The sequence below is a fragment of the Catharus ustulatus genome, chromosome 8 (assembly GCF_009819885.2).
Source record: "Catharus ustulatus isolate bCatUst1 chromosome 8, bCatUst1.pri.v2, whole genome shotgun sequence".
Classification (NCBI taxonomy): domain Eukaryota; kingdom Metazoa; phylum Chordata; class Aves; order Passeriformes; family Turdidae; genus Catharus; species Catharus ustulatus.
Window position 1 is genome coordinate 26,189,938 of NC_046228.1, and position 17,046 is coordinate 26,206,983.

Here is a 17,046-nt window from a genome sequence, read left to right on the forward strand (position 1 = left end):
GAAAATAGGTGATGTACTAAATAATAGCATAAACAGCAGCTAATGGTGGATTGTACTATTATATTTCCATAGAGAATTTATACTGACATCATAGCAAAGTTTATAAGAACAGCAATCCATGCATTATTAATCCTGAACTTTAACATTGCAGAATTTTATGCTTTTGGTGTGATAATTTTTACTGTACTCTTGGTGTTGTTCCTAGAAGTCTCTCTTCATGCTGCAGCCCAGGACAAAAAAGTGGGATGCTCCATAGAAATGCCTTTCGGAGGACTCCTCCTTTGCCTCGGGGTAGGTTCAATGGAATTACAGGACCAGCATATCAACAGCTTGAAGAGTCGAGGATCACAGACCAGGACACGATACCTTGTCACGGGTGAGTGATGCAGACCTGAAGTGAGCCAGTTAGTGCCTTTTCAATGCAATAATGCACATTGCAAAGTTGGTTTTCTATAGATAGCTTCATACAGGTTCGTCTTTGAAAATGCACAAAAAGTACACTGTCTTTCCTTTTTAAATTCAGTTTATTAGAACATTGGCTGTGAGCTCCAGCTCTGCATAAGGGCTGGGTTTCAGAAGTGCTCCTGAGAACCTACAGCTGCCTTTGAGGTCATTCGCAATTGCTGAGATATTTTGCATAATATTTACCTATCCCTATAGATTTCCAAAGACTTTCCAGAATATTACAAGCATATTTTACATAAAAAGAGGAGTGATAGATGGAATGGAATAAAAACTCCACCCAGTTTCACCTGTAACTCTTCACTCTGACTTACAGGTGAAGCTGGTGGGATGGGTGTCTGGTGACTTCTTTTAAATAAGTTTGACCCACACTTGTGTCATTGTTACTATTTGCTTCTTCTGAGGAAAAGTTGTTCATTGCCTTTTGCAGTAAATAGATTATTGTTCATTTGTGTGATATGTGCATATAATTCCTGGTGAAAATTTCCTACTGAAATTGCCAGCCTTGCAGAAAGGAGCAGGCTGGCAGCCTTCCCTCTCCAGCGGCAGCGTCGCTAACGCAGGCTCTGGGAAGTGCCCTTGCCTCCTCCCAGGCTGAGGGGTGAGGTACAAAACAGCAAAGCTCTGGGAAATTGTATTTTCTCTTGTCTAGGAAATCAGCCTGTGACCTTACAAATATCAGCCTGTACTGGCCTGTATTTTAAATTTGCAGTTCTGCAAAATTTGATGCTGGGACCAGACTGTGACCCCTTCTGGCCTCGATCCACTCAAGCACTTCATCCCTATTTTATGCACTAAGGATGTTTACCCTCTAAATATCTGCTGGTTTCACAGTGTTGGAGTTCTCATCAGATTTCCAGCCCAAACAAACCTTCCTTGTTCCCTGCAGAACTTGCACTACTTCCTTTCTTCTCCTTTTTCACCTCCATCTTTCCCTATCGGGATGCACAAATCAAAGTGGTTTGTCTCCCTAATTCTGAGCATTCTGAAATTCATCCACCAGCTGCCTGGCTGGAGCCTAGTCAGGTGTACAGGCAGAAGATGGGGGTGTGTTTATATCAGTGGAAGTGCTCACAAGGCTGGCCCAAAGCCTGGCAGAGCCACTGCAATGATTCCCATCCATCCTAATGGACCTTGTCAGGCTTGTACACTGCACACCTTCAGCCACAGGCTGACAGCAAAGCTGCTGGGACTAAGTAAAATCCATTCCACATTTAAAGTTTCAGTCGCTTCTCTCTCTCTTTGATACCTGTTCTTAAAGGGGGCAGTAAAATTATTGTGCTTCTTTCAGTTTCATCCTTTAATTTAGACTCTTACACACTGTATAACATAATTACTGTTGAATATTTATAAATGTTTGCTTTTGTTGCTTGATTTTAGGAAGAGGGTGGAGAGAGAGCATGAAACACATGCACATGAATTAATTTATTCAGACAAAATAATTTTTCAGATAAAAACCCAGATACATTTCTTTGGATGAACTGTGGTTCTGGGAAAGTTAATTATAAGAAAATGTAATTAAGGTTCTGCAATTACAGTTCTAAGTCTCAGTCTATTGAAAACAGCCACAGTCTGGTGTCACACACAGAAGCATGGATCAGTTTGTAATTAACTAAAAGCCAAGTCTCACATGGTTTAGATGTAATATCCCTTCTAGTTTAATACCTCACCTGTTGCACACAGTGTATGCACTTTAATTCAACCTCAGTTCTCCTTTGAAAGCCCTGTGAGCACAGGGCAGAAACGTGTAATTCTGGCATAAAATCCGTATGTCTATCTGTATTTCAAAAATTATTATGGAAATACGCCAGGCATTGCATTACATGTCACTTGCTGCCAGTTAGTTTTCAAAATACCAAGATTAATTGAATCACTATTGTAGAACTGGCAAATGTTACTTTTTTCTCACCAAACCCATTTTAATTCAGTCTTTTCTTGGTTTTGCTTATATATCATCCATATAATACCTACATTGCATGTGAAATTCATTAAAAACATTCACTCCCTTTGTTTTCAGGGTGCAGCCCAGAATATATTTAGGGCCTGAATTACCAAAAAAGGGACTAATGCAACTGATGCGATCTCTCCAGCTATAGTCGTTTGAACAGTTATATATAAGCAAAGGAAACAAGAATGGGCACAACCCAAAGGTCTGCACTGTTTTGTTTTCATTTATTTTTTTTTAATTGTCCTCCCTCAGGAATAATACCCCTGATCAGTATTTCATTCATCCTGAGTCTTGAGAGCTGGTGTAAAAAGCCCCTCCATGAATGGTACAGGTGTCTAAGTGCCAGTGTAAACCAGGGCTGAGTCTCAGATGTGAGCCAGCTGCAGCTCTAGGGCAGGGACAGGAACCTGTAGCACACATCCCAGAAAGCTGCTTGCTCTATTACTCCCCTGGGTGCCACTTCCCAAAGCAGTCTCTTTTCATCTCCTGGCAGCAAAGTTCCCAGCCCTTCCTCCTTATCCCAGAGCTCCTAGGTGCTCCTCCTGGGGGTGCCAGGCGAGTTTTGGGCTGTGCAGAGCTCCAGGGCAGGGCGATGTGCAGCAGTGGTACAGACTCAGTGCCACCACACACCAGGGAATTACAGGTCAGTGGCACTCTGCTGGAAATGAGCCTCCAGGTGTCTCCTGCTCCCTCCTGACACCTCTCCAGGAGCACAGAGACAGAGGAAGCCTTTCCAGTTCATTACTGCTTGTGCCGGTTCTGGACTATGGCAGTTTTGTGCGATTCACTTCTCTTCCTTAACTCTTTCTCTGCTCATACCAAAAAGCAGGAGGCACAAATGAGTAGAAGGCTATTCCTGGTGAGGTCCAGCAGGCTTAAGGAGCTTTTGGAGCAGTACCCTTCAAGTCAGAGCAATTGCTCCCACACCAGATCTAATTGTTGCTCTCCTCATCCATGGATAAAACAGATTCAACATTAACTTGCCTTATTAAGTAGTGATAAGTGATTATACATAAATTATGTTCTGGTACTGAGGTGATGTCTGTGGTCCTTAGCAATCATGCCTGATAATATAGTAACTGCTAGAGCACCACTTTTCTAGAAGTACTAATTTCAGATGGGAAACATCTTTGGTTGTTTTGGGGTTTTTTTTATCATTGTTTATTTTGTATTTATTATACTTCCCATTTCTGGTTTTTTTTTAAGTGTTTCTTGTAAACAAAACAGAGTTTGGCTTTGAAACAAAATGGAAATGTTGTTAAAAATTCACAAGTTGCCTCACAATCAATAAAATCATGTTATAATATGTGTTGGTGGAGGATAAAGGATTTTTTAATGGTATTACAGTATCAAGAGAACACAGACATTTGCTCAAGTCCTATATATTAGCTCTGTTTCCAGATAAAATCTAATAAAACAAATCAGGCCAACATTAGGAATATGGGCTATTGAAAAACAATTTTTTTTCAGAGGTACACTGCACTTAGATGCTCTGCTTCTTTGAAGGAGAGTACAGACAAGCATTCCTATGTAAATAAGGACTACACAGCCATGTTCTTTTTATCTGCACTTTTTAAAAAGTTTTTTCCTAAAACAACTATTTTACATTGAGAGTTCTGACACTGAAGAAAGTATCAATCCTTTTCCCCAATCAGAAATGTAGGAATAGAATTCCAAATTTCTTTTCAAAGAAAAGTAATAATACATTATAACTTCTGAAATGTTTTAAAAAGGAATTTCCATGATTCTCATTTACTGCTGGGCGAAATGAGACTGAGAGAAAAGCAGTGCTTTGCTGCTGGCAGATTTGAGAATCAAAACCAGTCTCCAGTCTCCTGTTGTTTCCCCCAGGGCCCCACCACGGCCAAGTGCTCCTCTGTTTCAGGAGAAAATGGTGTGTGTGTCTTCAGCACTGAAGAATCACGCTGAATCTCACACAGTGTCACTGCTGCTGGTCGCATCTGACCCCTTTGATGTACAACCAGAACTCTTTTTTACTCTTTCCAGGTATTCATCCAGTGGTTTAAAAACTCCTCAGAATACTTCAATAAATATGCAACTGCCTTCAAGAGAGACAACCCCCTATTTTAATAGCGTGGAGCAGAAGGACTTGGTCGGCTATTCCTCCTCGAGGGCCAGCTCCGTTCCCATCATCCCGTCTGTGGGCTTGGACGAAGCCTGCATGCAAATGCAAAATGTCCCTGAAGTAACAGGCATCAAATGGTGCAAAAACTCCTATTCTGCTGAACTTGTCAACGTGAGTTCCCCCGTCAGTAATTGTCTAATAGCAGAGCAGCGCGAGGTGGAGGTGCTGCTGGAGACTGTGCAGGAGCAGATGCGGGCGCTGGCGGAGGCGCGGCGGCCGGAGCGTTCGGAGGCGGCCAGCGAGAGCACGGCCTTCCTGCCCGTGAGCCCCAGGGCCAGGCCACAGCCAGGGCCACCGCTTGTCCTCACCAGTGACACACAGAGAGACTCGCTGCTGGCCAAGTGACTCCGTGCGGGGCGGCGGGAGGGGGAACCAGAGCTCTGTGCATCCGACGCTTTGCTGGACGGGAAGGGAGGAAGTGAAATACAAATTATTTATATGCATTAATTTAAGAGCATCTACTTAGAAGAAACCAAATAGTCAATCGCCCTCATATCATAGTGTTTTTTAACAAAATATTTTTTTAAGGGAAAAGTTCCAGGAGGGATGAAGCGTGCTTTCAGATGCTTTCTAGGCAGGATTACCCAGTTCCAGTTGTGAAGGGTTTTACCATGGTCCTGTTGGGCTGTCCCAAGGCCTAGGCTATGCATCTCATTTCAGTAAAGGCCAAGTAACCGTTCTTAGATGCATTTCTGGTTTCAGGGCAGCACTGCAGTGAGCTGGTGGGCAGGGATTCAGACCCTGGGGAGCACATCCTGTGAGCCCAACACAGATCCAGTCCCCTCTCCACTTCTGCTCTTGATTCCAGGTCCACATCACGGAAACAGGCACAGACACCTACTTCTGAGTTCTGGTACCTGCTGTGGAATGGTGGCAACATCCCTGAATTGAGCAGATGCTTAATTTTCAACCTTAATTCAATGTGTCAGTCACCCCAGGAAAGTCAGGGGAATCATTTATGAGCTTTGGGATTGGCCAAGAGTGGGAGCAGGATTGGGGTCTGTAGAGATTCAGTGGTCAGGAGCCCACAGCTGCTCCATCTTCTGAGCTTTGCCTATCAGAGCTGCCTTGCTGGAGAGTGAGGAAAATCGAGAGAAAATGTAGGAGTGTGTATTGCTACAGGTTTGGTTTTGGTTTCTGGTTTGGGTTTTTTTAAGTGGAAACATAAACTGTTGTTTGTTAGCACCCCTCAACATTTCTAAACTTTTACACTTTAAAGGCATTTGTAAGCTCTCAAGGAGCACTTCTCAGTGTATGTGTATTTTTTTTTAACTTTTTTTTTTTTAAATTTCATTATGGCTTGTTCAGAGAAGAGTCAGGGGGATCCAGTACGATCAAAATCCAGCCAGTAAGTGTCCACGCTGCCTAATTTGTTCCTGCATTCAGTTCTCCACTCACTTTAATTAATTGTGGCTTAGGCTTGTGAACTTTAAAGCTCCAACCCTGCAGATGGTTCAGGATGGGCAGACCCACAGGCATGCAGAGATCTGACTCTAATGGAGCTTTCTAAGAGCAGATGGTTTCCACCAAGTCACTCCCTGCAGGGGATCAAGGCCTTGGAGAGGATGGATCATTTCCTGGTTGCTGTATCCTAATCACATTTTAAGCCCTTTTTGCATTAGCTTTATTTTGAGTCCCTCTTCCCCCCATAATCTGTAACAAGATGTGCCAATTTTGCAGTGAATTGGGTCCAGTGACACACCTTACTGGGTTTATTAGTGTTAAAATATCTGCTTATTCTCGGGGGGAAAAAGTCAACTACAATAAATAATTGCCAAATAGCCTTCCCTGGTTAGTGCCAGGAGATTGATTTAAAAAAATTGGAGTATATACAGAATGTATTAAAAATATTCCTTTGAAACAAAATAATTGTTAGATTCATTAATGTGCCCCAGACTTTCTAGTTCACAAGTCTCAAGACTTCCCAAGATAGCACAATCAATCACACAGTGCTGTTGTATGTTGAGTCAGAATAAAGCAATATCTTAACCACTGTCAAGTAAATTTGGAAAAGAAATGCTGAAGGTGTATGTCATTTTTTTTTTTTTTGTTAAGGCGGTAAAAATAATTATTATTGACAGTCTTCATTCAGCAAGTCGTATTTTGGGTTGCTGTTGTGGTTTTGGGGGTTCTTTAAAGATAAAGTTAATGGAATTGTCCTGTTTACAGAATTTTCTGTGGCTGCAATCTTTGCTGTGTGTTTTCAACAGAAATGTATTTGAGGGCAAGCTGTTGTTTTATGCCCCAGGATGGAGCAGGAGCTGTTCAGGCTCCCTTCTGCACAGACACAGACCTTTTGCCGTAGCAGTGAGGTGGGAACCCCATGGGCTGTGGGCTCACCCTGACATTTTCCTGTCCTGTGTGGGCACATCTCCACGTGTATGAGCTGAGCTGGCTGTGGTGGGCACGGCCCCACACCAGATGAACCCTCTGAAAGGCAGGGTGCATTGGGTGGGGCTCAGCTCTGCACCCCTACAATCATTTGGCTTTTCTGTCAGCACCATTTGCATTCCCCATCTCAGGACATGAGCAAAGGGAGCTTGCCTCTGCCCGTAAGCCCTGTGAACATACCCGAATTTTCATATTATATGAAAATTGGGTACTGCATAAAGCTCTGGTTCAACAATTTTGAAATGGTGATCACAATTAATGAATTGTTCGCCATTAATTTAATCAAGATGGTCTCTCTGCAATACAGTGCAGAATCCTGCCCAAACTGATGCTTAAAAATTAAATCTTTTCAACTCAGAATCAAGATCTTCCCTCCCCCAAGCTCTGCAAATTCACCTCTGGCAACATGATGGGAACACACAGCAAGATTTCAGTTGAAGAAAGAACCATATCGTGGAGCAATGCCTTGAGGGAGAGAAAGTGTTCATGCAGCACCCCCAAAAGACCCAGAGAGAGGAGATGAGCAATGTATTTAAGAGAATGAAATGTTTTACTGAACAATAGCTGAAGATCTGAAATGATGAGGATGTCTTTGGTTCATGTTAGAGACACGATCTTGTACTCAGCAAAGGATGTGTGACTGTTCTATGTTAACTGTTCTATTCAGTTCTCAGCATGTTTGAATAGAGAGACGTTAATATTAACCAATGACAGACTAGTGTATTATTTGTTCAGAGCATCGCTTCAGATCTTATTGAAATGTCATTGTTTGCAGAGGAAAACAAAAAGGGTTGAAAACATCCAACTAGATAGCCTTAATGTTGTTTGTGTGGTTTTCTAATGCAACTGTTTTCCTCTGTGGACCTTCCTGTTTTACAGTGAATGGGGCAATATTTTCTCTGAGGTCTGACAATTAATTGTGTGAAGCATCCATATGAAAGTTGTACTGAAACAGCTGACATGGTTGGCCAAATTTTGCTTTACTTCTGGTCCCACTCAACTCGTGGATTGGAAGGGATGCAAGTCATTGAGAAATGCAATTCATTCCTAAAAGTAAATCTGTTCCCAGCCTTGGAGACAGTCTGTAATCCCCCTAGAAGAGGCTCTGAACTCAGTCTTTTATGTGGATCATAATTAAAAATTTTATCTGACCTATGAAGTTCCAGGTGTAGTCTGGTGTGCAAATTTACACACGTAGCATTGCATTCAAGCAAACTGGGAGAGCAGCTGAATAAATAAATTGAACTTTCTCTGAAGTGAGCAGAGACAAAGCCTGTGGCTCCAGCACAGCACCATGGAGAATTGAGAGAGGTATACATCCTGGTCTTTCTTTAAAATTTATTTCTGTTGAGAATTTCTTCAAAAACAATCCAAAATAACCCTAAAATATTAAAACCAGTTACAAAATCCCAGCATTTGAAATAGGAAATGTAGGTAAGTATGGGCAAATTTCTAGTGTTTACCATTGGAAAACTCTTCAGTACCCCAAGGCCCAAAGCTGGAATGTTGCCATTTTTCAGGCACATGTTTAGATCAACAAACAGTCCTGTGGAATAAGAGCTCTTCAGAATGCCTTTGGTACCCAGCCAGGCTCTCAGCTGTCAATGCAGCAATGACAGTGTACATCAATAGAGGATCACATCCCAAATCCGTGCTGCTTGGTGTCCAGCGTGGTGTCACAAAGCTTTGCAGCCTCCATGTGATGTGAGCAGTGCTACAGGATTTATTCTGCCTCTGAGCGTCCCAGCAGAGTGAGCACTCCCAGCAGAGCAGGTGCCAGGCTCCTTGGCCAGGTGATTGGGCTGCCAGGTCCCCTGGTCCAGCCTGGGTGCCCCTGGCCAGGCTCTGGCAGCACTGAACTGGCCACCGTGTGGCTGATCCCAAAGCCACTCAAGTATCCTCCCAGTTTCAGTTTTGAAAAAAGCAATGAGTTTTTGGCATGTGCCAGTGGCCAAGCATGTGCTCAATATGCTCCCAAATTGATCTGTTAGCAGTTAATTCACATCTCCCTCTCATGTAAAATCTGGGTTCCTTTTCCCAGTTTATCTCCCTGTAGTCTCCTTTTGGGCATTACTTGAGCATTTCTTACTCTTACAAGGAATTCTGAAAATGAATACCAAAGAAGAACTCTGAAAGAGTCCTATCTGCAGTAAAAAAAATTTGAAGCTTAAAGGAGCAGACCTGCAATAAAAGCTGGGTTTGAAAGTGATATTAAGATCAATTGCCTTTCAATAAAATGAAATTTCCCTGTAAACTCTTTACCCTTTGGGAAAACAATGAGCTTATAATGTGATTTGTTATCTTGCCATGAATTTAAAATGTTTATCTTCAAGGAGATTGGGAAAAAGCAAATAATTAGTATAGATTTTTCAGTTTTGGTAATTTAACTTTTCTTTTTTAAAATTTTATTTCAGCAGCCTAACAGGTCAATCAACCCATTGTTGTATTGTCTGACACAGTCATATTCTCTTTTGTGATCCAAAAGCTGCAATGTTAGATTTCCTTAAAGAGATCAAGATTTTATCTAAATTTTATTTTTAAATAATTCATTGAATAATATAGTTATTTATGTTGCTGAAAATATAAAGTGATGCAAACTTTTTTTGGTTTTGTACTGCATTATTGCTGAATTTATAGCACAATTTTACTTCCTTTGTTTTGATGTCTACTTACAGGAAAACAACTGACACCCAGTTTTCAGGTTTAGACTTGGCACTTCCAAATCATGGTATCAGGCAGGATTCCTGTACTTGCCATAGCAGAGTTCAAATACGTCACATGTATTAGTACATCACAGGATATAGAAATGAAAAAGCTGCAGCAGCAGTAAAATTACTAACAAAGTAGGCCTGTGTTTGGTGGTGGAGTTTTTTTTCATTTGTATTCCATGGCAATCAGAGGATTGTGCCGTGGGAATTGGCAGTCTCTTGCAAGAAATACAGAATGTATTAGAGACAGTGGAAAGTCTGCACTGTAACCCAGAACTAGAAGAGCCACAGTGGAGGAGGAAACAATCATCCAGTGTCTGCTGCAGGGGGTAAGAGTGCTTTCATCTTAATAGTAAAAACCAGTAATTGTTTACCTTTTGAAAGGTTTACCTGCTAGGAAAGCTGAATTTATCAATGATCCAACGTGGTAGTGTTTGATTAAAGGAAAAGGGCAGAAATGTCCATTTTTTTCTGTCCCTTGGAACAAATCTAATTATGTTTTGGTTCTGTATTATTAAAGCACTGTTTCCAGTGCTTCAGAGACAGAGTGCTCACACCTCACTGACAGCCTGCACTGACTCTGCCTTGCTTGAAAAGATTTAGCAGCTTCCTCTTTGATCAACACTCCTGTAAACAAGGAGCAATTTTCTAATACCCCACAAGGCTGTTCTTGTGCAAGTTCTCCCAGATAAATAATAAAAGCCCAGCAAGACCACCTATAAATCTATTTTTTTAATATAAAAAACTATATATAATGTTTCATAGCTGTAATGGAGAAGAGTCATTGATGACTGGAGTATGTGAACAAATTATAGGATAAAATGTGTGTCAGTATTTGTACCACAGCTTTTAATAACACATTCTCTGGGCACCATCAGGAGATGTACATGCAGTTTATAATTTTGCTGTCCTTAAGGGGGACATGGTCTGTAGCACATCACTGCAGTGGCTGGGCACTGATGTTCCCCTGTCCTTATTTCTTCATTGCAAGAGCCACTTCTGTGCTGTCCACGCCTGCCTTGGTCTAACTGAATTCACTGAATTTGTGACCATTCAGCTGCTTTATTCACATTCAGTTTTACCTTGCCCTCAGAATCAAGAGTATCAGCCTGACATTTGGGACCCTGAATAAATTTAAGGCCTTAAAGAACTTAATGCACTTAACATTAGTCTGCTTTGGTTTGACCTGACAGGAAATCTCTCCCTTGAAGAAGGATTTATGCAGCCTGTGCTGCAAGGCTCTTTCCTGCCATTCCTTCACATGTGCCACTGCCAGCATGTCCAGGCTCTGAGTCAGCCACTCTGAGCTCTGCTCCCCAGCATGGGAACTCCTGTGAGGCGACACCACACTGATTTTAGTGTACCAAAGAGCAGCAGTCACCTGCAGTGTCCTGAGCTCTAGAGTCAGATGTGAGTTTCTGCTTCTTACTACCAAAATATCTCCAAAGGTTAAGGTCTCTAATATGCATCACATTGTATTGTGTAATATGAGTAATGCCAAAGTTCATAAAATTAAGAGTTATGTGGCAAATACTATTTTAAAATGTATGTCTTGCTTTGAAGGAATATGGAGCAAGAGCTCTCATTTGTGTGAATATTTGGAAACAAAAAAATCAAATAATAATAGAGGAATATATAATATTATTACTAATAATCAATATTCTAAAATAAAAAATAGTTCCTTGCCTTCCCTGAAATACACAGTAGTAGCTGGAGGTTATCAAGATGCATGAGGGATGTGAAGAAGACTCAGTGAGGCTGGTTTATATGTCCTATGTCTTTTCTCAGGAAATGCAGTTTTGGAGTTTCCCTTGCTTAAATGAAGATGATTCTTTCACAACAAGAAATTCACTCCTATACACTGCATACCTCAGCAGAGAGGAGGACAGAAGCACAGCACAGGCTTCACTTTGGCTTTCTGACTCAAGTTGAACTCTCTTGCTTTAGATCATCTCTGATCTATGCCAGGAAAAAATAAATTAATATCCAAAAAGAAAATAAGAGAGACCTAAATACTTGATGTAATTTTTTTAAAAAATCAACCAGTCGCTATTAAGACTGGAGCCATCTGCTGAACTTCAGTGTTCTAGAAATAGCTTGGGGCAAACAGCAGGTGGGGCAAGCATCACCACCCTCACCACCCAGCAAGACACACTGGAACACCTGGAGGATAGGGTAGGGACCTTCTCCTGACTGTGGCACAGCTTTTTCCATGGGTGAGGAGGGATAGATTTTGTGTCAGGCTGGATCACAGCATCTGAGAAACTTGCCTTTTGTTTCTTTCTCAGATCTTTCTCGTTTCAGTGAAATTGTGGTCATCAGCAGTAGTTTGTTTTTTAAGTTAGGGACTTCCAAATTCTGTAATCCTTTGAAGTGTTTAATTTAGGAAGCAGAGACTTCCAAAGAAAAAAAAGTAAGATTTCTGCCATTTTTAAACCATTAAAATACATGTATTATGTTAATTAACTATTTTTAAAAAAAATCATATGCTGGAAATTTAAATTACAAATATTTATATTTACAATATGCTAATAGGGGATGGCTAAGATCTGTGTTTATGTTTCTCTCCTCATCTTGTTGAAGATGTCCAAACTTGTTGCAGAGGTATTGGACTAGATGACCTTCCAACCTGAATTATGTTAACTATGTTCAAGTTAGTTCTTTCAAATTGCCCACAAAAAGCTGGATATTTCCGTGTGTATCAATGATAACTTTGGGTTGTAAAGGTAAATAAGATATTTGGACTACATAAAATTTGCAGGTCACACTGTGGTGTTGCACGAGTGGCAGCTGTTTGACTGCAAGCACAGTTTATGTGAGGCTCCCAAAGGAGGATGTTTGTGGTGGCTCAGGAGTTGAGCTGCCTGAAATAAAGGCTGAGTCTCTCTCTGTGCAGTGCTAACCTCCACTCCTTCCCAAAGGTGTCCCACAGGGTGTCTGAGCTCCTCCACCAGTGACTGTGCCAAAAGGCAGGTGTCAGCACTGACTTCTGTGAAGGCTCCTCTCATTAAATCAGAATGAAATAACATGAGCTAAAAATTGATGGGCTGGATTCTCCCAGGTATTGCCAGGTTATATGGAGTACCAGCAACAGTGCTGATTTACCATCTCTGAGGCTGTGGCCCATGGTTTGACCTAATTCATTAGTTCCCACCACCTGAGCTGGGGCAATTTAAGCAGAAATGTCTCTGCCCATCAGAGTAACTTCAGAGCATCGTTAACACAGTTTGATTCCAACTAACCTCTTTTTTTTTGCAGAAGTGAAGCTGCTTCCAAAGTCTTATAATTGTCATTGCTGATCCATCTTTGCCAGAGCTGTGGTCACTCAGCTGCAGTTCTGAGTCCAGTTCTACAGAGCAGAGCTGCCTCTGCCAGTTCAAAATCATGTATGTACCATAGAATAGTTTGGTTTGGAAGAGACCTTAAGGGATATCTATTTCCATCCCCCCAGACAGGGACACTTTACCATGGATCAGGTCACTCAAAGCCCATCTAACCTGAAGTTGAAAACTTCCAAGGGATGGGGCAGCCTCAGCTTCCCTGGGCAGCCTGTGCCAGTGCCCGCCCATCCTCACAGGGAACAAACAGTACAAGCAGAGCTCTCCATGCTTGTTCTGCAGCAATTGTGTGCATTCAGATCATGGCATGATCAGGCTGATCATTCACATCACCAGTTTTATTTAACAAAGCTATCTCTTATGTGTAATTTCCATGCTGCTTCTCTGGATGTTACATAGAGAAGCATGAAGGCAAATTCAGCTTGTCTGCATTTTCACTTCAGATAACAATGGTGTGTTTTTTCCAAAGCAGGTCAGGAGACCAGCTCTAAAATTGTGAGCTACCTGTGGAAAGTGGGGTAATTCTGTACAGGGTTTGTCCATGAGGTTTCTTATCCAATCTTTATTCCCAAAAAAACCTCTTTCTTCCAACAGCCCTTATTCCTGAACTAAAATCTTAAAGCTGAGACAATAGATGTGCTCTGTCTTCTGTGCAGAAGGGACAGGGGTATAAGGGCTAATTGCCAAAACCCTTTTCAGCTGATTCCATTAGTATTTGCACAGACAGGTGATGCAAAAATGACTCTGTATGGCTTGGTCACATGTATTTGCAGGCTGTGGCATATATAAACTGCTGTAAATTATCTGTGGTTTGCAGTATCTTGGGCAGACTTTCAGAATGCTCAGGACAGCATTTGCCGCTCTCCTTGACTTCCATCTCAGCTTCATGTGCCTGATGGAAGTTTCTGTGGCACTGGCAGCAGTGACACCCCCTTGCAGAGGCATGGGGGCTGCACCAAGTCCCACATCACCTCTGGACAAGCAGGACACACCTGGAGCCTTGCAGGCAGTGCTCTGGGTGGTGAGGAAGCTTCCCCCAAGCTCAGATCCTTCAGGCAGGGAATAGGCTTTACAGTAGGGGAGGCCTCTGGTGCTAAAAATGAGAAACTCTCCCAACTTGGAAAAACACCCTGGAAATCACAGTCCTTTTAAACTTCATACAGATTGATAACAAAGCTGTGATTTTCATTTCAATTTCTCTGTAAGTAGTGGAGTAGCTTTGCATTTCCATTGATTTCAAGCTGTCTCTAGGTGGCTTCAGAGAGCAAAGAGAACTCGTCACTGTGGGAATGACTGTGCTCTGGGAAGGTGCTGTAGCTCATGGGCAACTTTCCATCCTTGTGGGCAGGATCTGGGCACCAGCACATTGCCTGTCTTCCTTAATTAGCTGAGAGAAGACCAGGCAGAGCCCTGTGCTCCTCGCTCACTGGCTGCTGATGAGGTCTGGAGCAAATCCTTACACTAAAAGCACTTAAAAATGGAACAGAGGTGATGGAAATGTGGTTTGTTCACTGTGAATATCCAGCTGGGATAGTTGGAATAACTGCAAGGGAAGAGTTGCCTTTGCAAATCATGTGCCTGATTTACTGGTTAGCTTTTCATTTCTCCCTATTTAGTCAACAAGGACATTAAGATGTCCAGAAATAAAAGTGGAATGATTGGTTGCAGTACTAATCTTAATGGTCACAAATCCAGTATTTCAGAGTTTTTACTCAGCACTTAGCAAGAAGAGTCAATCAGGCTTCATTTAAATAGATGAATTCCTATTGTAGAGTTATACCTGATTCCATGCTTTCCTTTATTGGTCACTAGATCTTTTCTATACCACATAAAATTATGTTTACCTTAAAACTGATCTGTAGATATGCCTAAAACAGCACCTAATGTGAACATCAAGTCAGTGTTCTCAATTCATAGGGCGAGTCTTGTGAAAACTTTTTTGCAGCCGAAAGTCTTGAACCATTCACTGAAGTAAGACAACTATTTGATTTCAACACAATGGATTTTGTTGTCAATAAAATCACTGATAAACACATGAGTTGGATTTGGGACTTGTGAGTATATATATATGTAAAGCTACATACACAAACTTTCTTTTAGATCACAGAAAGGAATGCTCCAACTTAAAGTTTATTCATCTAAATAGCTGGAGAAAATATCCACTTAATCACATAGTCTAAACACATTGAAGTAGGGGGAAAAAAGGTGTTCATTTTCACCTGTGTTTATTTTTTCACCAGTAAAAACAAATAAAAAGAGAAGAAAAATAATCATAGTGCCTATGACAAAGATTGTGTTTCAAGGAGTGTGCAATGTGTACCATGATTACTTTAACTGCAAATGGAAGCTGCTTTTAGACTGAGTGTGGTTGAAAGGAAATATCCTCAGAAAAACTGTCACGCAGAATCCCAGGAAATGTTTTGGTTCAGTATGTTTGGCCTCCATTTTTGTGGAGCTGTACATTCCTGTCCATGGTTCTAAAGGATAAAAAAAGAACTTATTTCAGAATCAATCTGTATTTTGACTCGTTTTTATACTCCCCGCACCCAGGCTGGTTTACCATATGTGTAAGTGAAGCTGAGCAGTGTCATTCTCCTGTTTAGTGCCACAAATGAGTTTTGTGCTGTACCTGAATTCAGTCCTTTTCCCCTTTCAAGTGGTGTGTTCCTGCTGTCTCCAGCCATCTCCCACTCAAAGCAGAGGTTTCACCTTTTCTCAGAGCCACAAAGGCAGTTGAGACCAACCCATCTGAAGACACTGTCGCTCTTCCTTCAGCCTCACTGGTGGGAGGATCAGCAGGGCTTGGAGTTGGGGACAAGATACAGGGATGTCTGATGTCTCAGCACACATGGAGGCACCCACCTGGAAAACCCAAGCCTTCTGCTGCTGAAGTGATTCCTTCCAGTCTTGCCTGCTACCCTGTCAGCTTTGGGCTAAATGAACCGGGCAGAAAGGCTGAACTAGCCAAAATAACACCAGGAGGATCAACCAAGAAGAGAGGCAGAGATGGCAGCATCTTTCATTCTGGAGCCAAAAAAAAAATAAAAAAAAATTAAAGTACAAGTTCTTTGCAAAATAAATGGCTTTTTACCTGAACACAGTGAAGGTGTCACAGATGGGGCAGAACTTCAGTGTCACACATCCACGACCAGCCACAGTGGATCCCCTGCCCACCCTCCTCACTGCCTCTCATGCTCCTTTGCATGGATGTTCCTCCCTCCCCCTTGTGCCCAGGGTCATGTTTTCAAGCACATCCCCAGAAGTTTGTGCTGAGCCACTCCATGATGAGCTCATTCATCACCCAAGCCCCAAGGAGGCTTTCTGCTCCAGTGCTCCCCAAAGGTGTCTGTGGTGATGCCAGGGACCTCTCAGCAATGTCCTGAGGCTCAGTGCATCCCTGACACCTTCAGCTCTGCCCAAGGTGTGCTGAGCACCCTGAGCCCAGGCAAGGGAAGGAGGGTGCAGGGCTGTGGGTGATCCCCAGCTCCCCCCTCACTCCTGGATGCTGTCTTGCAGATCCCCATGTTCCTGCTGCACTTGGCCCTTTTCTGTTGGCTTTTCCTTTTATTTTTCTGTGTGGTTCAGAATAGCTCTCTGGATCTGATACTTGGCTTCTGCTTGTGCATGATTTTTGCTTGCAATCTGTCTTACTTGAGCAGCATTAGTCCAAGTGCTTTTGAACACACTGATGTTACAAAGCAGCAAAAAAAGAGTTTTACTTTCAAAGCTGCACTTCCAGGCACCTCATACACTTGGGGCACAGGCACTTGTAGGAGTTTGATGCTTGTGGTTTCCCCTCTTGCCTGTGGCTCTGGGCAGATTTGGGTGGTTGTATAATGCTGCCCCAGATAAGGCTCCCACCCATGGCAGCCACCCCTGTGTTTGGCTGAGCTGCTCACCTGGTTTGCAGCCACAGCTGTAAGCACTGAGGACGCCTTTGCCTCCACACCTTTCAGGCTTCTTCTCCTGGTGTTCCTGCACCAGAAGTCCTGTCTTGCTAGGAGGAGGCAGCTCTGGAGGTATGGTTGTGGTAGGAGGCTTTTTCCTAAATAT

General features: G+C 42.4%; 1 protein-coding gene across 3 annotated transcripts in view; it reads left to right on the forward strand.

Annotated features, from left to right (window-relative positions):
- NRG3 (neuregulin 3) overlaps positions 1-17,046 on the forward strand; it is a 394,566-nt gene that overhangs the window by 345,617 nt on the left and 31,903 nt on the right. Inside the window, exons 8-10 of one of the 3 annotated variants that reach the window (XR_004418567.1) lie at positions 206-376; positions 4,418-9,984; positions 12,914-15,501. Coding sequence is in view for 1 of the 3 variants with exons in the window: in XM_033065988.1 (XP_032921879.1) it covers positions 206-376; positions 4,418-4,901 (655 nt within the window). In the remaining 2 variants the exon portion in view is untranslated. Of the gene's footprint in view, positions 1-205; positions 377-4,417; positions 15,502-17,046 lie in introns of those variants that run through there. The other 2 variants (XR_006163020.1, XM_033065988.1) reach the window with 2 other exon arrangements.